The sequence below is a fragment of the Bufo gargarizans genome, chromosome 1 (assembly GCF_014858855.1).
Source record: "Bufo gargarizans isolate SCDJY-AF-19 chromosome 1, ASM1485885v1, whole genome shotgun sequence".
In the NCBI taxonomy this organism is placed as follows: domain Eukaryota; kingdom Metazoa; phylum Chordata; class Amphibia; order Anura; family Bufonidae; genus Bufo; species Bufo gargarizans.
The window spans coordinates 368,658,935-368,683,882 of record NC_058080.1 but is presented as its reverse complement, the minus strand read 5'-3'; the positions used below and the strand labels follow the sequence as shown (position 1 = coordinate 368,683,882).

Genomic DNA, 24,948 nt, shown 5'->3' with positions numbered 1-24,948 from the left:
AACTGATGATCTATCCTCTGGATAGATCATCAGCATCTGATCGGCAGGGATCCGACACCCGGGACCCCCGCCGATCAGCTGTTTTGAGAAGGCAGCGTCGCAGCCTTCTCACCGTTTACCGCCGGCCCAGTGATGTCACGACTAGTATCACTGGCTTGGGCGCGGCTAAGCTCTGTTCACTTAAATGGAGCTCAGCCCCGCCCAGGACAGTTGATACTAGTCGTGACGTCACTGGACCAGCGGTAAACAGTGAGAAGGCTGCGACGCTGCCTTCTCAAAACAGCTGATCGGCGGGGGTCCCGGGTGTCGGACCCCCGCCGATCAGATGCTGATGATCTATCCAGAGGATAGATCATCAGTTAAAACAAACTGTAGAACCCCTTTAAAGGGGTTTTCTCAACATGCTATTTCATACTTACCTGCTCCCGGCGCGCCGTCCACTTCCTGGTTTCGGCACTCGGCAGGGGGCGGGCTCCATCTTTATTGAAGTCTTCTCCCGGCCGGTATAGTATAGTATCCAGGAAGAAATCACCAGGGCGCATGCGCGGACTCGGCGTGCGCGTTCAGTACAGCGGGAGAAGAAAAGAAGACGTCTGCGCACGTGCGGCCACCGCGATTCCTGAGAAGAGCGGTGGCCGTAACCAGGGGAAACGGAAGACAACAGTCAGGTAAGTATAGAGGGGTGGGGATTTGTTAATGAAATATATTTAGAAAAATGATCAGTTAAATCATTAACAGATTTAACAGTGATCATTAAGATGATAATACCCCTTTAAGGGCACAAAGACCTGATGTGAACACAGCCTTACTGACTGAACTAGTAAAACAAGTGATCTTATGTTTACCCTGTATCTCAGTCATCACTATAGTCTTCCTCAGCATGTAAATGTATAATCTACATGAATTCTAGATGACTGTTAGTGCCCCAAGGGGGAAGCGTAGCTACAAACAAATGTGTGTGAAGGAAGCATTTCTTCTATCATTTGACCATCCGAAAAGGGACTGTTCAGCCATTTACAATTTTGTGAGAATGCTTTAACAAAGCAAGTAATACTCCCCTTACTGAACTCCTGCCTCTTCCATTCCACTGCGTCCCAGGTACCCCGGCGATCCTTACTTCTTGCTCCCCCTTGATACAGGCTTTGGACTGCTACAGCCCAAAACACTGGCTTTCCGCCACAATATGGACAGTGTCGGAATGGGGTGCAGAGGGCCCATCAGTAAAATTAATTCTGGGGGCCCAGTGTAAAGTTACCAGTAAATATCAGCTACCCACACAGTGGAAGGCAGCAGCAAGACACTACAAGATGATTGATTATAGGGTCCCTACAGTCATTCTGAGAAAGCAGATCCCTGAGGAAAGAGCATGCTATGCCTCTATACCTAGAAGTCATCACACAATGTTTCTATAATGAACTGCTAAATAATTTACCTTTTATAAAAACATAGGCTGGTTGATATACTGTACACTGCCTATCTACAGGTCCTTCTCAAAAAATTAGCATATTGTGATAAAGTTCATTATTTTCTGTAATGTACTGATAAACATTGGACTTTCATATATTTTAGATTCATTACACACCAACTAAAGTAGTTCAAGCCTTTTATTGTTTTAATATTGATGATTTTGGCATACAGCTCATGAAAACCCCAAATTCCAACTCAAAAAATTAGCATATCATGAAAAGGTTCTCTAAATGAGCTATTAACCTAATCATCTGAATCAACTAATTAACTCTAAACACCTGCAAAAGATTCCTGAGGCTTTTAAAAACTCCCAGCCTGGTTCATTACTCAAAACCGCAATCATGGGTAAGACTGCCGACCTGACTGCTGTCCAGAAGGCCATCATTGTCACCCTCAAGCAAGAGGGTAAGACACAGAAAGAAATTTCTGAACGAATAGGCTGTTCCCAGAGTGCTGTATCAAGGCACCTCAGTGGGAAGTCTGTGGGAAGGAAAAAGTGTGGCAGAAAACGCTGCACAACGAGAAGAGGTGACCGGACCCTGAGGAAGATTGTGGAGAAGGACCGATTCCAGACCTTGGGGGACCTGCGGAAGCAGTGGACTGAGTCTGGAGTAGAAACATCCAGAGCCACCGTGTACAGGCGTGTGCAGGAAATGGGCTACAGGTGCCGCATTCCCCAGGTCAAGCCACTTTTGAACCAGAAACAGCGGCAGAAGCGCCTGACCTGGGCTACAGAGAAGCAGCACTGGACTGTTGCATGTCATTCGGAAATCAAGGTGCCAGAGTCTGGAGGAAGACTGGGGAGAGGGAAATGCCAAAATGCCTGAAGTCCAATGTCAAGTACCCACAGTCAGTGATGGTCTGGGGTGCCATGTCAGCTGCTGGTGTTGGTCCACTGTGTTTTATCAAGGGCAGGGTCAATGCAGCTAGCTATCAGGAGATTTTGGAGCACTTCATGCTTCCATCTGCTGAAAAGCTTTATGGAGATGAAGATTTCATTTTTCAGCACGACCTGGCACCTGCTCACAGTGCCAAAACCACTGGTAAATGGTTTACTGACCATGGTATTACTGTGCTCAATTGGCCTGCCAACTCCCCTGATCTGAACCCCATAGAGAATCTGTGGGATATTGGGAAGAGAAAGTTGAGAGACGCAAGACCCAACACTCTGGATGAGCTTAAGGCCGCTATCGAAGCATCCTGGGCCTCCATAACACCTCAGCAGTGCCACAGGCTGATTGCCTCCATGCCACGCCGCATTGAAGCAGTCATTTCTGCAAAAGGATTCCCGACCAAGTATTGAGTGCATAACTGAACATAATTATTTGAAGGTTGACTTTTTTTGTATTAAAAACACTTTTCTTTTATTGGTCGGATGAAATATGCTAATTTTTTGAGATAGGAAATTTGGGTTTTCATGAGCTGTATGCCAAAATCATCAATATTAAAACAATAAAAGGCTTGAACTACTTCAGTTGGTGTGTAATGAATCTAAAATATATGAAAGTCTAATGTTTATCAGTACATTACAGAAAATAATGAACTTTATCACAATATGCTCATTTTTTGAGAAGGACCTGTATATACAGCACAACCAGTATGCTGTATTATGTGCCACTTTTAGTATTTGTTTGTTTTTTTATACCCAGGAAACTAGTCTTTTTTTATTTCCCCCTGTTCCCCCCATGAGTCATACAAGACCTTTGAGGGGCATTGAATGTTACATGTCTCCTGTAGCCCCAGTTACAGCCTCCAGAGAAGGTTTTGTAAGCCTGTACAACCTCTCTGCAGAGCCGATCTGGGTCTGATCACTACGATTGCCACTCCCTGATCTGTATACACAGGGCTCATTGAGCTCACCAGGGCAACAACAATAGCAATTGCTATGGGGCCCAACAATTAAAGAGGTTGCCCCACGGTTTTCAAGCCAGCACCTGGATCTGAATACTTTTGTAATTGAACATTTTGTATAGTCAATGAGTTATTCAATAAAATCTATCTGTATAGCGCCACCTGCTGTTAATTCTTTTTCTTATTTCTTCGTCCAGCTCACTGAGAAGGCCGCACATGCCCAGTTTCATCCTCCTGAGCTGCAGCAGAAGACACGCCTTCTGCGCCTTTTTCAGCATTCATTAAAGGGGTTGTGAAGGCAGTATATAGTGATGACTGATCCTCAGGATAGGCTGGGGTCTGACACCCACCAGCCCTGAGGAGTTTGAAGAGGAGTTGGTGCACCGTGCGAGCGCTACTTCCTCTGCATTAGGTCTCTTGCTCACTAATGTTTTTTTCCCCCCGTTTACGTTCCATTTTTTGCGTTCCGTATACGGAACCATTCATTTCAATGGCTCTAAGAAAAAAAAAAAAAAAAAAAATTAAGGTACTCCATATGCCTCCCATTTCCATATTTCCATTCAAAGATAGAACATGTCCTATTATTGTCCGTATAACGGACAAGGACAATACTGTTCTATCAGGGGCCAGCTGTTCCGTTCCGCAAAAAACAGCATGCACATGGACATCATCTGTAATTTTTGTGGGTCCGTTTTTTTTGCGGGCCGCAAAATACAGAAAAACCCATACGGTCGTGTGCAAGAGGCCTTACACTGCGTGTCATCTCCCTTGCAGCGGTGCTGTGGTGTAATTACATGTACTCGCTCTGTTCAAGTACTTGTAATTACACTGCACCACCGAAACTTCCAAGATGATGGGCAGTGTAATGAACAGGCGCTGCTTGGAGGGCCGCCTCTTCAAACAGCTGATACGTGGGGATGTCGGACCACCGCAGATCAGATATTGATGACTTTATCCTATCGGTCATCACTGTATACTGCCTGTCCAACCCCGTTAATGGCATGCTGTTATAAACCTGCAATTATACCTTCATTTCTTTTTCTTTGCCGTGATGTCACACTGTACATGGAGAGCTTTTTGTCTACGGTCTCATATTATTTCCATTCTGTAACTGATCTTTATACTTCTAATATAATATCAGTGTGTATTACACCATACTGGCACATGACTGTGTGCATGATGTCTGGGTATTAAACAAACTAAAATATTCAGACGTTTATTCTGAACTTTCTGCTGAAAGCTGTTTATAGTCGAGCGAGGCCACATTTCATGTTTTGCAATGGGGCCCTATGGTTACTTGTTACGCACTTACATTGAGCATTGTGTATACAGTGATGGGAAGGGAGGGATGGAAAAAAAACATCCCTGCATTCTCCATAGGGAGCCCTGCTGTCACTGACAGTGGGCTCCCTGCTCCCACAGCTGCAAACTCTACAAGGACGTTTAGAAACGTGCTGACCACCTGGACATATATAGTCAAGGGGCAGACGCAGGTGGTTAAAGGGGTTACCCCACAAAAGGTATTAGTATGCAATGAATAAACTCATTTTAAATGAAGTATTATTGAAGTACACGTGCAAAAAAAATTGTTAGGTTTTTATGTGCATTATGTTTTCCTACAGTGCTCCCTCTTGTTTTTCCCTGTGGCCAAAATTCTGCTCCACCCTCACTTGCATTCAGTGGTGGACTAACACTCTTTCCTGCTCCCTTCCTCCTCTCAGGGTTGGCAAAGGTGGACTGGGAATTTAAAGTGACCCTGGGTAGGCCTAAACTGACAGAAGGTGGGGCTCATACACACACAGGGGGGCAGTATATTGTGCTACACTTTGGTAATTGGTTCTGCAGCAGCACAATATACTGCCCCTGCAGAACCAAATACTACAGTAAAGAGCACCATACTACCATTGTGGTTACCTTCTGCTGAGACAGTATATTGTCCTATACTTTGGTATTTGTTACCTCTGCAGAACCAAATACCAAGGTGCAGCACAAAATACTACCTCATCAGAACCAAATACCTCAATGCAGCACAATATACTGCGCAAAATACCTCCCTAAAAGCTGCCCCTCTGTGGTGGAATATATGGAAGAGGAGGTGAGATGTGGGCCACAGAAGCGAGCCAGTCCTACCAACTACACCAGGTATTGAATTATCGATACTTTTGTACCCGGATCAATTCAATACCGGGATTTTGCTCTCAGCGCGCGCCATGTTCTCCTCATCAGCACAGTAGAGAGGAGAGGGGAGAGGCTGTGACCACTGCGTCACCAATGAAGATAAGTAACCCATTAATTCAAATCTAGGTGGCGGGTGCCAGCGACAGAATCATATACCCAGCACCAGACCTCTATGACAGGGTGCTGCAATCCGTGGTAATTAACTCCTCAGGTGCCAGACCTGAAGGGTTAACTGCCGCGGTTCACAGCGCCTATATTTGTACTAAAAGGTTGTGTGGGGATTTGCTCTGGTAGACAGGCTTGCAGACGCAGTATAGAGGCAACGACAAAGTCTTTAATTTAAACAGTTCAGTGTTTTATTCACACATAAGGTAAGTGACAACAAAAAGTCAGTATTAAGGAAAATAACTGTCACCTTGAGTCTGGTGTTTGTTCACACCAGACAGCAACATATAAGTCCTTGGGTGAAACAGAAGTCCACGTGCTTTCATCCAAACAAGATAGCAGGCCTTAATCCCGGCTCCACTATCAGATGGAGGGTAATCCACACCAGCTAAGACTGCTGGCTGGGTTTTATATCCCTCAGGCTGGGTTCACACCTGAGCGTTCTGAAAGGAGCGCTCTCTGTATGCGCGATTGTACCGGCGTTTACAATCGCGCATACAGAGACAAGCGAACGCCCATTGTCGCGCGTTCCCGAAAGTCTATGTACGGGAACGCGCGACAAAACGCCCCAAAGAAGCTCAAGAACTTTTTTGAGCGTAGGGCGTTTTTCAGGGAAGCATTGGTTTTCATGTGTTTGAACGCGCTGTAAAAGGCTCAGGTGTGAACCCAGCGTAACCAAACGTGGGGAACAGCCACCGACCCTGCACTTTGGCTACTCCCAGTTAGAGTTACAGCCACACTAAATAACCAATAGTGTCAGTCAGCACTAGCTGCCACTGACACTTAAAATTACAACTCTTACCTCACCGAGGCCAGGAATCTCGGTGACACATATCTCCAGTCAATGACGGCCCCTTGTGCTTTCTTACAGTTAGTTAACGTTATTGGTGGTGCAGTGCGCCCCCCTCCCAACATTATAAACATCGGTGACGCAGTGCGCCCCCCAATATTCTAAACATTGGTGGCGCAGCGCGCCTCCAACCCCAGTATTATAAACATTGATGGCACAGTGCGCAATTCGCCATTTTTTTGTCACCTTGTCCCCCCCACAAAAAATAGGATAGGACTGTTCTATTATGGGCCACACGTTCCATAAAATGCAGAATGCACGTGGCTTTTTTTGTGTTTTATTTTTTTTCCGCATGGTAAAGAGTATCACAATACTTTTTTATGGTATTGAAATGGAATCAAAATTTTGGTATCGTGACAACCCTACAACCAACAGCAAACTGCTTGGTCTTTCAGAACTAGCAAACATACAGGAGAATACAGGACTACAGGTTATTACTGTATTTCATTATTATTATTACATCCAGTGACGTTTCTTCTGATGTAAACATTCTCTTTCTTCATTTTCTCCATTCAGTCCTGGCTACCATGGCGAATTCTGTCAGCCATGTTTTGTCTCTGCAGAGTTTGTCACACAGACATCTTAGATTCCTCCCATTTGTATCATCCTACCCACCTTCTCAACACAAACTTCCCTTCCTTGTGCCCCAACAGTGTCATCCTGCTGCCACCCCCAATACATTGCCCTCTGTGCTCCCCAATGCTCACAATTACTATACTGCTGAAAAAAAATTGTGCCCCCATACACATGCATGCTTGGCCCAGCATTGAGAGGTGAAAGCCAAGGCCATATTCTCCTAGCAGCAGCTTATCTCCCCAAGAAGATAAGATAAGATGCCTTTATTGTCACTGTACAATACAATGTACAATACAATGAATGCAATGAAATATTGTTTGGAGAACAAATCCAAATAAAATGCAATTATACCATTGTTATATGGGTTTTATTTCTACATGTTCACTGAGCTGTAAAAATGACTCGTTCTGATGACATGTTTAAATACAAAAAAAAAACAAAAAAAAAAACACCAACCTCTGAAAAAATTGTTTCTTTGCATTGCCATATTTTCGGCTACAGAGCTGTGTAGCAGCTTTTTTTTTTTTTTGCAGGGTGAAGCTGTAGTTTTCCTTGATACCATACGTGGCTATGTATTTCTTTTTTTACCACTCTTTTATTTATTTATCTTTATTAAACTTTATTTTTAGCCCCCCCCCCCCCTCCCCGTGACCATTAGATCACTTATATACCATAGACTGTAACAATAAAAATAAGACGTGTGCAATTCTAAAGGAATCCACATGCAATCACAGATACATATAAAAGTCAGCAAGTTTACCGCAAGGTACCTGCACACACGTGCGGTTTTTCCATGTGGATTTCCCTGCAGAAAATAAAATAAAGCAGTACCAGCCAAATCTCATGTACACAACGTGTATCTTGCATGTGAAGAAATCGACCTGCCAGGCAAATTTTAAAATCCGCAGCACGTCACTCCGCACCCCATGTATAGACAATTCTGTTTGCGTATCTAATAAATAGATCACTGCCTGAAAAGTTTTATTTTATATGTACACAAAAAAGGGGTTAAAAAGTTGGCTATATTCCTATAATCTATAAACACTTAGGGGGATATTTATCAAAACTGGTGTACAGTAGAACTGGCTTAGTTGTCCATAGCAACCAATCAGATTCCACCTTTCATTTTTCAGAGCTCCTTTGGCAAGTAAAAGGTGGAATCTGATTGGTTGCTATGGCCGACTAATCTCACAGCCACAGTGCTTTATGCCGGTCTGAACATAGCTATGTAGAGATCACTTGTTACACTGTATCTTCCCCGGGTAACGGTATATCACAACTGCTGCATCACGCCATACGTCACAGCATCACTCACCAGCAGCCAGCCCCTTCTACTTAAGCCACACCCTCCGCAGCGACGTCACGCAGTCGCCTCTTAAGCAGCTGGGAGTTGTAGTCCGCACCTTCCCCTCACAGTCTGCCCCATCCTCTATTCAGCACGGCAGCGGTCAGAGAAATGTCCTGACAGAACCCTTCACACGGAACAGAACTACAGATCCCAGAGTGCTGCGCGCCGAGGACACCGTAGGCCCAAGCAGGATATCGGGGAGCAAAGTCGCTATGGCCCGGCCAACATTGCTGGTGCCCAGCTCCCAGAAGGCGCTGCTGTTAGAGCTGAAGGGACTACAGGAGGAGCCAGTTGAGGGGTTCCGGGTCACCCTGGTGGATGAGGCGGATTTGTACAACTGGGAGGTGGCGATATTCGGACCCCCCAACACCTTCTATGAAGGGGGGTACTTCAAGGTTAGTATGGGGGTAGGTGGCACCTAGTTAAGGGTTGGGGGGCAGAGAGTCGGGTCACTAACGGGACTGGCATGGAGGGAACTGATGGCAAGGGCACTGGAACAAAAGGAGAGGTAATTGTTGAGGGCACCATTGTGTGAAGCAGACAATGGAGGCTGAGGCCCTGTACAAGTGCAGTGAGGCCACAGCGGAGCCTGGTTGTCTATGTATAGGGATGTAAGCCCACCATGTCAGAGAGGTCTTCTCCCAGGTTCTGGTGCGGGCCCTCATCTGAGAACATTAGGGTGTCTTCACACACCGCAGATTTTGTTGTGGAAAACTTTGCGACTAATTAAAAGTTCTGCTCACCTTCCAGAAATCCACGTGCTCGCTGCCAAAAAAGCCCCTTTCAGATCAGTGGAACGGAAACTGTCTGCGACAAAATCTGCCTTGTACGAAGGCCCTCATATTAGGTTAGCTTTCATTCCCGTGTCACCCAAAGGTTCAGATCCAAAAGGTCGCTCGCACGTCTGTGGTCGCCTGGCAGCCCCGCGCCCTCGCACGTCTGTGGTCGCCTGGGAGCCCCGCTCCCTCGCACGTCTGTGGTCGCCTGGGAGCCCCGCTCCCTCGCACGTCTGTGGTCGCCTGGGAGCCCCGCGCCCTCGCACGTCTGTGGTGGGGACCTTACTGACTTTATAATCTAAAGTGATGAGCTATTTAAGATTTCTTTCACAGGAGCTAAGGAGGCTAGTGCAGTCTTATCCATGCCAAACTTTACAGGGCACAAAACCATTAGTGACATCTAAAATGGTTAACTTCTTATGAAAACAATCATTTACGATGGTCAAACCCAGAACGATCTGTCCCTTTGTGGTGCAGTGATGGACAATTCATTACATTGGTGAACCGGCTTGCTCTGTTTGGGCATTGCTTTGCAGTGATTCTTGGCATTGCACATGATGCATTAAAGGGGTTGTCCAGGATTTTGGTGGCCTATCTAAGGATAGGTCCTCAATATCAGATCGGTGGAGGTCAGACTCCCAGCCGATTAGCTGTTTGAAGGGGCCATGGCCTGTTTCTAGTCCAGTGAATTTGCGTTTATCAGTCATATGTATGGCCTCTTCAAACAGCTGATGCTTACAGGTTCCAGGAGTCAGACCCCTACATATCAGATGTTGATGACCTATCAAGAGGAAGGGCTTTCAACATCAAAATCCTGAAAAAAACTCTTATAACGGCTTTGCCCACAACATGTTTCACTTACCCACAGGATAGGTGATAAACGTGTGATCGCTCAGAGATCCCACAAGAAGTGTCCTCGGTGCTCCACATTTGGTGGAGTCCTGTCAAGATAAGAGCACATTATTACCATTGTCTACTTGATTGACCTGATGAGAACAATCATTTTTAGCACCACGAAGAAAAAAAGTTAACATTAAGGCTAGGGCTACACAACGACATATTTTATAATCATAGTCTATGGTGTCGCACTGCGACACGACATAGACTATCATTCTAAAAATTGTCTTGCGACACGTGTTGCAGTGTAGATGCGACTTATTGTCGCGCAACACATGTCGTTGTGTAGCCCTAGCCTAACTGGGGAATGAGGAGAGCACTTACCTGGTGACCTTTTCAGCTGTAGATCCATCAGTTCCCAGGCTCCTCTTCTGCCATCCAAGATGGCCACTCCACTTCTCAGACTGCCTTTTGGTAGTCCAAGACACTTCATGTGAACAGCGCTGGCCAATCCAAGAGCAGGACTGAACAAGTAGGAAGTGTCTTGGGCTACCTCAGCACAGTGTGAAGTAGGCAGTCTGAAAAGAGGTGTAGCGCAGAAGAGAAGCCCAGGATATAGTGGATCTGCAACTAAAGAGATGAAAAGGAGGCCATCACGTGGGTGTTTTGGTCATTCCCCAGATATATATTTATATATTTATATTTTTATAACCAATGAGTCGCTTTAAGGCTACCTTTACACTAGTGTTAATATTTTCCAGTATTGAGATCCGTCATAGGGTCTCAATACCGGAAAAAAAAACGCTTCCGTTTTGTCCCCATTCTTTGGGGACAAAACATAACTGAACGGAATGCTCCAAAATGCGTTCAGCTCCCATACCGGAGAGCAAACCGTAGCATGCTGCGGTTTGTTTTCTGTCCTGGGATGCGGAGCAAAACGGATCCGTCATGATCCACAATGCAAGTCAATGGGGACGGATCTGTTTTCGCTGACTCAGTCTGCCACAATAGAAAACAGATCTGTCCTCCATTGACTTTCAATGGAGTATATGACGGATCCGTCTTGGCTCTGTTAACCCCTTCAGGACCCTGCCATGTTTCAACTAAAACAGTGGTGGCAAACCTATGGCACGGGTGCCAGAGGCGGCACTTGGAGCCCTCTCTGTGGGCACCCACGCCCTGGAAACAGTCTATGGTGTACCAATATACCTTAGACCCTTCCTGCCCTTTATCAGCGCAGGGCGCACCATGAACAGCACAGGCAGCGCACTGAATGTAGGCAGCCTATGATAGCTAAATGATAAAGTACATGGAAGATATACTATACTGGACTGTAGTATTCAGGTTACTTAGCCGCGTTTGCACTTTGCGATAAATATGTGGGTTTTGAGTTGCAGTTCGGGCACTCGGCCTCTTAAAGGTTCGCCATCACTGAACTAAAAGGATAACTGTCATATTTTTTTTATTTGCTAGTTTATTAGAGCTAGGCATGTATACCTGAGTTAGGCTATATGCACACGAATGTTGTGTGTCTTGCGATCCGCAAAACACGGATGGCGTCCGTGTGCATTCCGCAATTTGCGGAACGGCACGGACATCCATTAATATAACTGCCTATTCTTGTCCGCAAAAACACGGAGTGCTGTACTCATCTTTTGGGTAGAATTTGCTGCACTTCTGTTTTTCTCTCTCCAATCAACTTTTTAATCAGTGTGTTTATCAGAACAATGTGTAGAACAACCCATTTTCTACACCCTCCCACCCTCCTACCTTAACCCCTTAAAGTTGTATGTTTTAATAGCACCATTTCATTTACCATGTCTTTTATTGGAAAATAGGGAAAAAAATTATTGTGGGGGTGAAATAAAAAAACAAACCCTCACAATTCTGACAAGGTTTTTGGGGTTTTGATATTACGTCGTTCACTGTGCGTTACAAATGGCCATGACATCCATATTCTGCGGTCAATAAGATTACGGCGATGCCAGATTTGTATAGTTGTTTTTATCTAGTTTTCTTTGCATTGAGATTTTCTGACAGCCATAACTGACAGTAGTATGAAGGCTTATTTTTTGCAGAATGATTTGGGGTTTTTATTGGTAGCATTTTTTTGGGGGTATGTATGACTTTTTGATCACTTTTATTCCATTTTTAGGTGGCACAAGGTGACAAAGTGGTGACTCGCTTGTTTTATTTTTCCATTATAAAATATTTTTATATTTTAATAGCTCAGACATTTTTGGACAAGGTGATACCTTTTTATCTTTATACTTTTTATAGATAGATCATTGGGAATGGGGGTGGTTTGAATTTTTTATATCTTAATGTTTTTTACTTTTTGGATAACTTTTAGCCCCCTTACGGAGCTAGACCCTGTGATCCTCTGATCACTTGTCCCATAAACCATAATAGTGAACTATTATGATCTTTGGGATTCTGACATTTTGGCTTTATAGACAGTTTACCATGACAGGCCTGGAAACCTTGAGCAGGCCTCAGGCTGCCATGGTAACCAAAGTCCCACAATTTCATTGTGGGGGCTCTGATCAGCAGAGGGAGCCCCCTTCCTCTGCCTAAGGGCCGCTTCACACGAGCGGATGCCGTGCGTGGCATCCGCTCCGTGAAAGAGTGCCAAGACCCGCTGCAGACTGCAGAGGCACGGAGCGGTAACATGACTGTTAATGCTCCGTGCCTCTCTGTGATCTCTTTACTACGAAATCACAGTTGTCACTGTGATTTCGTAGTAAAGAGATCACAGAGAGGCACGGAGCATTAACAGTCATGTTACCGCTCCGTGCCTCTGCAGTCTGCAGCGGGTCTTGGCACTCTTTCACGGAGCGGATGCCACGCACGGCATCCGCTCGTGTGAAGCGGCCCTAAGGCTACTTTCACACTTGCGGCAGGATGGATCCGGCAGGCTGGTCTCCCTGTCGTATCCGTCCTTCCGCTGTTTCGCCGTATCGCCAGACCGCTGCTCCGTCCCCATTGACTATAATGGGGGCGGCGCTCCGGCGCAGTATGGCAGTTCGTGGTCAGAGACTGCTGGACTAAAAAGTCGGACATGCAGGACTTTTAGTCTGGCGGCCTTTTGCCGTGCACTGCCGTACTGCGCCGGAGCGCCGCCCCCGTCCCCATTATAGTCAGTGGGGACAGAGTGGCAGCACGGCGAAACAGCGGAAGGACCGATCCGACAGGGTGGACAGCCTGCCGGATCCGTCCTGCCGCAAGTGTGAAAGTAGCCTAACTCCACAGAAGCTATTGACTGTGGCATTATTCTGTGTCATCGCTGATCCCGGTTATTTCGGCCAGGTGCCTGCCTTACTGCATAGCCGGCACCCACCATATAATCCAAACTTTACCTCTACGACAATGACATACAGGTACGTCATTGTGGCTGAAGGGATTAAATAAGGACCAAATTTAACACCTGTTCCACAGAATGAATGACTTCCCCAATTTAACTCCTACCTGCTATTATTTTGAGCACACCCCTTTCAGTTACTCAGAATGAGCGGCATGTATGTCCTAATTGTTGGGTCTGTTTTTCTTATGTTTCTCCACCACACTTTCCAGTAAAATTTGCGATGTAGAAATATCACTTCTACCAAAAACAGTGATTTATCAAGTTAAGGCCTAATGCACACCACCTTATGTATTTTGCGGTCCGCAAAAAAAATGGATGACGTCTGTGTGCATTCCATATTTTACGGAACAGCTGGCCCCTAATAGAACAGTACTATCCTTGGGACATGTTCTATTTGTTTGCAGAAGGGAAATACGGACAGCCTTTAATATAACTGCCACTTCTTGTCCGCAAAGTGCAGACAAGAATAGGACATATTTTTTTTTTGCGGGGCCACAGAACAGCGCAACGGATGCGGAAAGCACACAGAGTGCTGTCCGCATCTTTTGCGGCCCCATTGAAGTGAATGGGTCCGCATCCGAGCCGCCAAAACTGCGGCTCTGATGTGGACCAAAACAATGGCCGTGTGCAAGAGGCCTAAAACATGACTAGTGTAGTGTATTATATCAGCAATCAGATTGTTGTATGTTTAAGTCCAAGTGTAAAATTTCACATTGCACCTTTTAATTTACAAATGGCAACTGACATATGACATTTGGAATCTGGTTGGGCAACTACTCCTTTCCTTTGTACTCGTTGTGACAAATCTCTAGCAAAACCGATACAATTAGACAACCTATCAAGAAAACAAGACACCCATAGTAGCAATATTTATTACAAATCAGTTAATGATTACATATCACAAGATAAAACAAACAGCAGCAGTGTTGGAGACGCTGATACACAGGATGTGCACCTCAGACCCACCCGGTCAGGAACATGACACAAAGGAAAGGGACACTGAATATGGTAAAAGGCTAGTGCCAAGGTCACTGTCCTGTAAACATACCAATGTCCTAATGTAGCTACTGCATACTACTAAGTAAGATGCCTAGAGGGTGCTATCATGGATACAGTATAACAAGGAACTACCATCCTAAACAATCATTGATCCAATGGAACAACATAAAAGCAATAGCTGTAATGTCGTACCGACCAGGAGTACTGCGGGACACACCAACCCCAATGCACGTTTCGCCTAAGCTTCTTCCTGGGGGCGTGGGGTTGGTGTGTCCCGCAGTACTCCTGGTCGGTACGACATTACAGCTATTGCTTTCATGTTGTTCCATTGGGTGGGTTGTTTAGGATCTCCCATCGGATCTGCTGTAGCTGAACAAGAGACCAGCATGTAGCCATGTACATATGATACCTATAGACACATGCCACGTCTGTGGGTCAGCATATGCCCTGATGCCCCCTTCAGCTACAAATATAAAACTGATGTGACTTCTATTATGTATTTCACAGGCTCGCCTAAAGTTCCCTATTGATTATCCATATTCTCCTCCTGCCTTTCGATTCCTAACAAAAATGTGGCACCCAAACATCTATGAGGTAAGCATATGTAGATCTTCCACTATGGAACTAGGGGCAAGAAATTGTCAAAATGTTTCCACAATTCTCCAGATGCCCAGTGAATTGTTTAGATGTGTGTCTTCAAACATTTACATGCAGAGATTTTACTGTGATGGGGAAAAGGAAATACATTTTTGTAGTAAGAAGATTACATTGACTACAGTTTACTTTCTTTTAACAGGTCAGATAATACAATTTTTTTGTGGGAGGGCTTCTTTAAAGGGTGTCCCCCCCCCCCCCCCCCCCCCCCCTTCTCTGTTCAAGGACTGCTTGAATGGAGCAATGGTTGACCATGTCTGGTTCAGTTAAAGTCTCCATGACTGACGTTGCCAGCCAAGTACAGTACTCTATTGTTTCTGTCCACCACATAGATATTATATACAGGTAGGGAGCATGCTCGAGCGCTGCTCCATTCAAAATCCTCCAGTGAATTGGAATGAGTCAGCTCAGAACCACCATTCTAGTGATCGGTGAGGAGGCCAGCAATCAGACCTTTATTTCCTACCTTGTGTATAAATGATAACATTTCAGTTGTGGGCAAAAGCCCTTAAAGGGGTTGTCCCATCTGTACTTGGCTGAAATAGGAATGTTTTAATGGTGTGTGGGCATACATTGCAGCTGAGGCACCCCGGGTGGCCCTTCTGTAGGAAAAGCTTCCTCCTGTGGCAAACAAGAGCTGAGCTGGACTGTTGTTGGTTGCTATGGCTAACTTCTCCACTTTTACCATGTCTTTGGGATATTTCCTTGTGTCTTAAAGGGAGTTTGTTGCCAAATGTATGCTGCCCTACCTGAGGGTAGCATAAAATAGCAACAGAACCCCTGGTTCCAGCACTGGGTCAATATTTTTGTGTTGGTGCAGTAGGGTTCACAAAATCACTGTTTATTAGCTGCAATGGGAGTCCTCTAAATGTAACTCTATATTCGTGAGCTGTGGGTGAACAACTTTATACTGTGCATAGGGAGAAAGATGCCAATCACCCACGGGGGGGAAGCCACACCTCATGCATAGCAAACACTCTGCTGTACATCACATTTAGAGGACTGCAGCTATTAAACAGCGATTTGCATAGTTGCACTAGTTTATGACATCAAAAGTATTGCTTTTCCATCATTTCGTTTTGTGCTTCTTACAGAATGGAGATGTATGCATTTCCATCTTGCATCCCCCAGTAGATGACCCACAGAGTGGAGAACTTCCTTCTGAGAGGTGGAACCCAACACAGAACGTGCGGTAAGCCCATTGTCTACAGGTTTTAAAATCTAATGGTATCCCAGTATCTTAATGAAAATTTGACCTGAGAAAATGTTATGCAGTTTTTTGTTTTTTTTTGTCATTTAAGTTGGATTTCCACATCTTGCAAACTATACATTATAAGGGCTCATTCACACGGCTGTTGCCCCCTCCATTGCTGTATTGCGGCCAGCATACGGCGGACCCACCATACACGGGGCACCGGCCATGTGCATTATGCATCACGGATGTGGACCCATTCACTTTTGTGGAACGGAAGGATCGCGGACCCTATTCAAGAGAATGGAGTTGCGATCCGCATGTGGCAGCCACGGAGGGGCAATGGTCGTGTGAACAAGCCCTAAGACAAATGGCCAGATTATAGAGAAGGGCAAATTAAGCAATTCCTTAGGGGAACCGCTTCCAAGATGAGCAATGCTAGAAGAATCCGTGTCTGGAAAGTTTTTAGGTGTATCTCCAACAGTATTAAAGACTTACGCTGGGTTCACACCTGAGCGTTCTGAAAGGAGCGCTCTGTATGCGCGATTGTACCGGCGTTTGCAATCGCGCATACAGAGACAAATGTCGCGCGTTCCCGAAAGTCTATGTACGGGAACGCGTGACAAGACGCCCCAAAGAAGCTCATGTACTTCTTGGGGCGTCGGGCGTTTTACAGCGCGATCGTACGCGCTGTAAAACGCTCAGGTGTGAACCCAGCCTAAAGCAGCACTTCTGCAAGTGTTTTGGACATAGGATGCTAACCACATAAGCAATATTCTAGCAGAGCAATTCATATATTTTTAAAACTTACATTATGTGTAGCTGTGGCATGTGTGCCCAAGCTGACCACCTTTCCAGAGATTGCTGTCCTGTGTAGTTAGGTCAGTCTTCCCTATGTAGAGGACTTTCCTCTTATAAGGTTATAGTATTACATAAAGTCTCTCCTAGCAGCTCTCAGGCACCTGTCTTCCCCACCTAATTCTGTTTTTGTTGTTTCTCTAAATGTCCCTTGTCTATAGAGTGCTTTTGAAAATTGCGTCTAAGAGTGCAGTGACAGAGGAAAAGCCTTAATTAGCTGCTGAGTTATAAAACTACCCTGACTCGCGCTATCACTTTATATGATATCTAAGTGCTGTGTGTAGAATCTCCAGTGTATTTCGATGAGATGCACAAACAGGGGGCGAGAGAGAGCAGTGTAAAGCTGCATTACATATGAATATGCTGGAGACTTTGCACACAGGAGAGATAGGCACTGAATAAAACAGTATATCATTGAATATACTGGATATTCTGCAGTGTGCCTTGGGTGAGTTTTATCACTACAGCATTAAATTTCTGTCGCTGAGCTCTCACGTGCTGCATTTCGAAAGACTGTATTATGATTTATACTTTGTAACATTGATTAGTTTGATTCTTAATAAGACATTCCTGTATCCTTTCTGATGTAGTTATGGAAGCTAAAACCAGGAGTGAATTCAAAAAAGAGGAGAACTCTTATCTGTCCTTTTATATTTTCTCTCCTTTTATGATCCACTCCTGATTTTGGCTTCTAAAACTACATCTGGAAACCTGAACGTGTGGGCGTACCCTGTGGATGTCATGGCAGAGGTTGCACGGAGCACCTGTTATCCTCCATTTATTTTTATGAATGGTGTGTTAGAATACTTTTCTCCTACAGCAGCCAGGAACCTGGTTGCCAAGAGGTTGTGTGTGTTTTTTTTTTTTTTTTTTTTTTAAAGAAATCTGGAAGATCAGCTGATCACTATGCCACAGATTTTAAAAAATCCTTACATTTTATTACTTATATTGAAAAAATAATAATAATTTATCTAGTACTCTGAAGGAAATATGGCTGTGGAAATAGGTGTACCCTGTTTTCCACAATATGCAAACTAGTCCATTTAACGTGTAGGAACTGCTTTTAACAATTTCCGAGTCTCATAGGTTTAATACGGAAAATGTATTGAATTCTGTATAGGACAATCCTCCTCAGTGTTATCTCCCTCCTGAATGAGCCAAACACATTTTCTCCAGCCAATGTGGATGCATCTGTCATGTACCGGAAATGGAAGGAAAGCAAGGGGCGTGATAGAGAGTACACTGACATTATACGGTAAGCATTTCTTCACATGCAGAGAACTTTTATTTTGGTGACCTAAATGTATTCCTCACTCCAGCTAGGACGAATATACAATAATGGAGTTCTATTAATTATGCATGGATGTATTAAAGCATACTCTTTTCCTGCAGTGTCCTTGAGGTATCACATAGGAGTGGCTTTTTTCATTAAGAATACCCTTGGGACATGCTCAATTAATGGATATTTCTCTAAAAACTCTCTTGAATGTTCTAGTAAAGGTTCACCTTGCAACCACTTTAAATGTGCAATCCCAAAAAGTTGGGACACTGTAAAATGTAAATAGAACAGAATGCAATGATTTGCAAATCTCATAGACCCACATTTTATTTACAGCAGATCATAAAACACATATCGGATGTCGATAGTGAGACACTTAACCATTTCATGAAAGAAAAAGGTAACTCATTTAGCACTCTTGATAGCAGCAAAATATCTCAAACATTAGCACCGGGCAACAAAAGGCTAGAAAAGTGGTACTAATTAAAAAAAACAAAAAAAAAACGGGAGGAGCAATTTTGGAACTAAATGGCATGACTAGGTATATGTTAGAGAGCATATACAGTACATAATATCAAAAGAGTAAAAGAATCTGGATAAATCCATGTGTGCAAGGGACAAGGTTATTGTTCGATGTGGTCAACAGGCCCTCATGCAAAAAGAAGCCGTATGTCAACACCATCTACAAATGCCAGTCTTCTCTGGGATGAGGCAAAATAGTAAATTGTTCTGTGGTCAGATTAATGAAAATTAAAGTTTATGATTATCAGTTCTCACCTCTCCTGTCCTTTATACTATAGGCAGTGATAAGCAGAGTGTTCTAGTGGTGATAGATGATCAGTTCTCACCTCTCCTGTCCTTATACTATAGGCAGTGATAAGCAGAGTGTTCTAGTGATGATAGGTAATCAGTTCTCACCTCTCCTGTCCTTATACTATAGGCAGTGATAAGCAGAGTGTTCTAGTGGTGATTGATAATTGGTTCTCGCCTCTCCTATCCAGTTATCCCTTCTCCTGTGATCTCTTCTGTCCTTATACTATAACCGGTGATGAGCAGGATGAGATTAAAATTGAGAGATTAGCCAACATATCCTGCTTGGAGGACATGTCTGAGCCTGAGCACCGTGCCAAGGTTTCTTAAGTAGCTTGGGACCTAATGCTAAACCTACCTGCACCGTATGGGCAATACCAGGAGCCAGTGGGCAAATTACTGGAGCGCAAGGTCCGACTCGGTCAATCTCCCAGTAACCTCCAGGATGTGACCATGCATACAGTGGCAGGAGGCAGAGAGCTCGGAGCCCCACCCAAGACTGGCTGATATAGCCCGGGTCTCACATGTGCACCAGAATGCTGCCTGTGGATGGAAATAAAGGCACATTCAGACTAGGAGTTTATACACCTCCCAAAAAAATGCAATATACAAACTAATGGGATTGCCATTAGCAGCAGACCACAAGTGCCCCCCCGGTATAGATGCACCACTGCATATGGGGTTTAGCACTTCCTTCTTTTTAATACCACGCCAATCTGTAGTTTGTATATTGAAATTTTTGGAGGTGTATAAACTCCTAGTCTGAATGTGCCTTTATTTCCATCCACAGGCAGCATTCTGGTGCACGAGAGGCCCGGGCTATATCAGCCAGTCTTGGGTGGGGCTCAGAGCTCTCTCCTTCCTCTCACTGTATGCATGGACACATGCTGGAGGTTACTGGGAGATTGACTGAGAGTCAGACCTTGCGCTCCTGTAATTTGCCCACTGGCTCCTGGTGTTGCCCATACGGCCCTGGTAGGTTTAGCTACTTGAGAAACCTTGGCGCGGTGCTCAGGGTCAGACATGTCCTCCAAGTAGGATATGTTGGCTAATCTCTCAAATTAACAACAGTGTGAGGATTAGTAAGACCGCAGAGTGCACATGTCTGTTATATTATTTTTACTGTTTATTTTACTTTGCTATCCTGTGTAGGATGTCCATTGTGGTACTTGTGGTCCACTGCAGGCATCCTCCATTGTATGAATGTTTGCGACCACAAGTGCAGGATCTGCCCCCCCTCCCCCCTGGTATAGATGCACCACTGCATATGGGGTTGAGCACTTCCTGCTTTTTAATACCACGCTAATTTGTAGTTTGGACATTTATTAAGACTGGTGTATGGGAATCCCTGTGTGCTGGATTGAGATGCTCCTAATTTATTAAGTGGCCTCTTAATAAATTGGGTGTATCAATGCCCCTCCATGCGTCAGAAACTGAAGTTTATGCCAGCTGAAGCTATCTTTAGCTATAACACTCCAGTTTGTGGTGTAAGGGTACTTTCTCACTAGCGTTATTCATTTCTGGCATAGAGTTCCGTCCTAGGGGCTCAATACCGGAAAAGAACTGATCAGTTTTATCCTAATGCATTCTGAATGGAGACCAATCCGTTCACTATGCATCAGGATGTCTTCAGTTCAGTCTTTTTGACTGTTCAGGACTGAGATAATACAGCAGCATGCTACAGTTTTATCTCTGTCCGAAATTCCGGAACACTTGAAATGCATTAATGTACCCAAGTGTTCCGGCAAAACGGATCTGGCATTGCAGTCTGCGCATGCTCAGACCGCAAAAAATGTGTAAAAAAAAAAAAATGCCTGATCCGTTTTTCCGGATGACACCGAAGAGACTGATCCAGCATTTCAATGCATTTGTCAAACTGATCAGGATCCTGATGCGTCTGACAAATGCCATCAGTTTGCATATGTTTTGACAGATCCGGCAGGCAGGTCCAGCGACGGAACTGCCTGCAGGAATAGTCTGCCGCAAGTGTGAAAGTACCCTAAGGGTCCATTCACACGTCCTGTTTTTTTTCATCCTGAAAAACGGTCCGTTTTTTGCGGATCCGTTGTTCCTGAAAATGTTTCCGTATGTCATCCGTTTTTTGCGGATCCGCAAAAAACGGGAACATGTATACATTTCAATAATCAAATAAAGTTGTTTGGATTTCTTTGAAAAAAAATAAAAATAAAAAAATAATTTGTGTTTCCAGGAACGGAATCCGCAAAAAACGGATGACATACGGAATGACATCTGAATGTCATCCGTTTTTTGCGGATCCATTGACTTTGTATTGTACCAGGATCCGATTTTTCAGGACAAGAATAGGACATGTTTTATATTTAAACGGACATGCGGAACGGAACAACGGAAACGGACAGCACACATTGTTCCATTTTTTCCAGGACCCATTGAAAATGAATGGGTCCAGATCTGGTCCTGATCTGTTCCTGAAAAAACGGAACAGATCAGGAAAGAAAAAACGGACGTGTGAATGGACCCTAGGTTGTAGTAAATCCAGTGGGCCATGTGAAGCCACACCGTTCCAGCGTTTATTTACGCCACAATAATGGGCTTCACTGTGTTTGGAGAAATTGCTCCATAAATGTCCCCCCCCTATTCTGACCTTTAATTTACGGCTCATGCAGCCAATATATTGTAATAGACGGCTTTTACAGTAAACCAAATATACTACATATGTGCTGTTACAATTGATGAACTTTCTTATAGGGTATGTTAAACCTGTGGAGTGGGATGTAAAACAAGAGGTCTTGTCTAGGTGTTTACATAGGATACAACTACTTGTTCCACAGCGTACACATCCCTGCTTCACACTGAATCTGTCCAACAGCAGCTCTGTTGACTGGATCTGAAGCCCTTCTCTCTGAACTCCTATCAGCTCAAACACTTATTTACCTTTTTGCTACCAGCGCCGTACATGTATGGTGCTGGAGCAATAGGTGAACATAGCGCCTGCTCGCATGTGCAGCTGGCGTCATGGCCGGCAGATCTCTGCTTTTTCTAACAGCAGAGACCTGCGGCTAATTACCAAGACCAGCAATAATGCCGGTCACGGTAATTTTAAAGCCTTTTAGGTGCCGTGATCAAGTGAGATCACAGCATCTAAATGGTCAGAAAATCGGAAGCTTGCGCTTCCATGCTTGTTACCGGCATCCTCTAGCAATATTTAGTAATAAATGCATTTAAAAAATCCATAATTGTTCAAAATCAAAAATTAAAACTGATTTTATATGCTCAAATGCAAGCTTCAAAGTCAATATAAAAAAGTAAAAAAACAAAAACTTAAATATATAAAAAAATATAAGTTTAAATCGCCCCCCCTTTCCGTATAATAAAAATAAACAATATAAACTGTATCACTGCGACCGAAAACTATTTAAAATATAAAAATATTTTTCCAGTGTGGAGAATGGCGTAACTGAAAAAAGGGTCAAAATGGTCAATTTGCAAATTTTTTTTCTTTGCTTTTCTTTCCCCCCAAAAAAGCAATAGTCAGACACACTCCAGAATGGTATCAATAAAAACGACAGATTGTCCTGCAAGAAATGAGCGCCCACACAGCTCAGTAGATGGAACTCTAAAAAAGTTATAGGGGTGTAAATTTTTTTTTAAATCTATAAGTTTAAATGTATTTTTACACTATTTAGACATAAAAAACCTAAACATATGTGATATCATTGTAATTGCACTGTCCCAGAGGATAAAGGGCGCAGGTCAGGTTTGCCGTAAACTGAACGCCGTGGGAACAAAACCTATAAAACAGTGGAGGAATTGCGTTTTTATTTTCCAATTCTACCCCATTTGGATTTTTTTTTTTTTCCTGCGTCCCACTACATTGTATGCCATTATTAATGGTGGCATTAGAAAGTACAACTTGTCCTGCAAAAAATAAGCCCTTATAAGGCTATGTGAACGGAAATATAAAAAAAGTTATGGCTCAAGGAAGATGGGGAATAATAAAAAGGAAAACTGAGAAAACCTCCGGTATGTATCCTAAGGGTTAAAGGGAATCTGTCACCCCGACAATTATCTACAGTAATACTTGAGTAGTACTGCAGACAAGGAGTCCAGATCACGGTGTTTAGTTTTCCTACTGCCACCTGTTCCCCTGCTGTCAGCACTCAAAGCTGCACTGAAATACATAATGGAAGGGGCTCATGTCCTGACAGTGTTTTTTAAATGCAGCTTTGAGTGTTGATAGCGGGGGAACAGAAGGAAAATAAAAAATGTATATCTGGACTCCATGTCTGCAGTGCTACTCATTTATTACTGTAGATAAGCGTCCAAGTGTCCGAGCTGTTAGGAAAGTACAGATAAGGGCTACCGATTGCGCCATCAGAACGGGTCCCTAATGGATTCACAGGGAAGCAGAAAGCAAAACAGTTTGCAGGTAAACTGAAAGCTGCAGAAGAAAGTGTCTTTGTAATAAAAACAAATTGAAGGAATGATTTTTAGCCCAAATTACTAGAATTCAGTGATGATAAAAAAAAAAGTTTCCAAAGATCTCGATGGCCTTTAAAATGTTGGTGCAAAATATTGGTATAAAGTAATAGAGGTGGCATAATCTTCCTTATGCAACTTGTAGCAAGATTCGCCAAATGGTCCCACTGCATGAGACGTGTGGTGTATCTTCTGCCTGCCTGGTCTAGTTTTAAAAGGTCTGTCCAGATTTAAAAGAACTGCTGCTTTCCTCCAAACCAGCAGCACACCTATCTATAGGCTGCTCAGTTCAGCTGAAGTGAATATGACGCCCCTGCAGTACCACCTGCTGCCTGTGGATAGAAGTGGCAATGTTTTTTGAAGAAGCCTTATTTTTTTTAATCCTGGACAACCCCTTTAAGCTGTCTAACTTCAAGACCATACTAATCTGTCCCATCATATAGCAAGAAACTGCTCTACGGCTTACAGAATCCCATTAGCATAGCTGCTTTCTTCTCTACTATGTTCTAAATCTCCTACTTTAATTCATAGGAAGCAAGTTCTCACCACTAAGGCTGATGCTGACAATGACGGAGTCAAGGTTCCTACCACTCTAGCTGAATATTGTGTGAAAACCAAGGTTCCAGCTCCAGATGAGGGATCTGACCTATTCTATGATGACTACTATGAGGATGATGACATGGAAGATGAGGGTGACAGCTGCTATGAAGACCAGGACGATTCTGGCAATGAAGAATCCTGACGCCACTAGTTCCTCCCGTCCCTGCCTCATTCCCGATCTTCTCTGCATCAATAAAATGGACACTGATGATTTTCACTCTTTCTTTGGCCATAATGCCACCTGGCACATGTGGTACTAGAGAAATGGTGAGAGGTTTGAGGCTTTGCCCTACTGAAATGCCAAGGATGGTCCCTGAGCTACAGTAGAGGATGGCTTAATGCTTGCAGTAAAAGCTTGTGCCACAGGATGGCAGTAGAGTGCTTTGCAAGTCCTGCTGCTATACTAACACCACCTCCATTACCTTTGCTATTTCAGGCTGCAGTGCAGGGCTGAAACTGAGCTAGGAGGGTTGGTGTGAGGATTATTTTTATTTGGTTGCTTTTTGTCCTCATTTAGTGTGGATGGTGAAGAGGGGTGCTTTGGTTGTGGAGATTTTCTCTAGTTGTCTGACACTGTACTTTCATTATGGTTGGGGTGGGTTAGTTTACAGCATTATTGTGTGGTTTTGATTTCTTTGTGGGTGGGTTTTCTGCTATTTTTATGGTTTGTTTTATGAGAATTTATT

General features: G+C 44.0%; 2 protein-coding genes across 2 annotated transcripts in view; one reads left to right on the top strand and one right to left on the bottom strand.

The window, feature by feature from the left end:
• Positions 1–8,532, bottom strand: part of LOC122920312 — a 22,850-nt gene extending 14,318 nt beyond the window's left edge. The window contains exon 1 of the mRNA XM_044269728.1: positions 8,403–8,532. The gene's annotated coding sequence lies outside the window, so the exon portion shown is untranslated. The remainder of the gene's footprint in view (positions 1–8,402) is intronic.
• CDC34 (cell division cycle 34, ubiqiutin conjugating enzyme) lies at positions 8,462–24,948 on the top strand. Its single transcript, XM_044269714.1, has 5 exons — positions 8,462–8,830; positions 14,919–15,005; positions 16,160–16,257; positions 18,236–18,370; positions 24,194–24,948. Exons 1-5 carry the CDS (start codon positions 8,648–8,650, stop codon positions 24,402–24,404), a joined length of 714 nt encoding a protein of 237 aa, XP_044125649.1. The 5' UTR covers positions 8,462–8,647; the 3' UTR covers positions 24,405–24,948.

Excerpts from the sequence above, each read along its gene's own strand:
- CDC34 (XM_044269714.1), top strand. The coding sequence starts at position 8,648 with ATGGCCCGGCCAACATTGCTGGTGCCCAGCTCCCAGAAGGCGCTGCTG. Across the intron at positions 16,258-18,235 it reads AACCCAACACAGAACGTGCG|GACAATCCTCCTCAGTGTTA; the intron begins GTAAGCCCATTG and ends AATTCTGTATAG. Across the intron at positions 18,371-24,193 it reads GAGTACACTGACATTATACG|GAAGCAAGTTCTCACCACTA; the intron begins GTAAGCATTTCT and ends TTTAATTCATAG.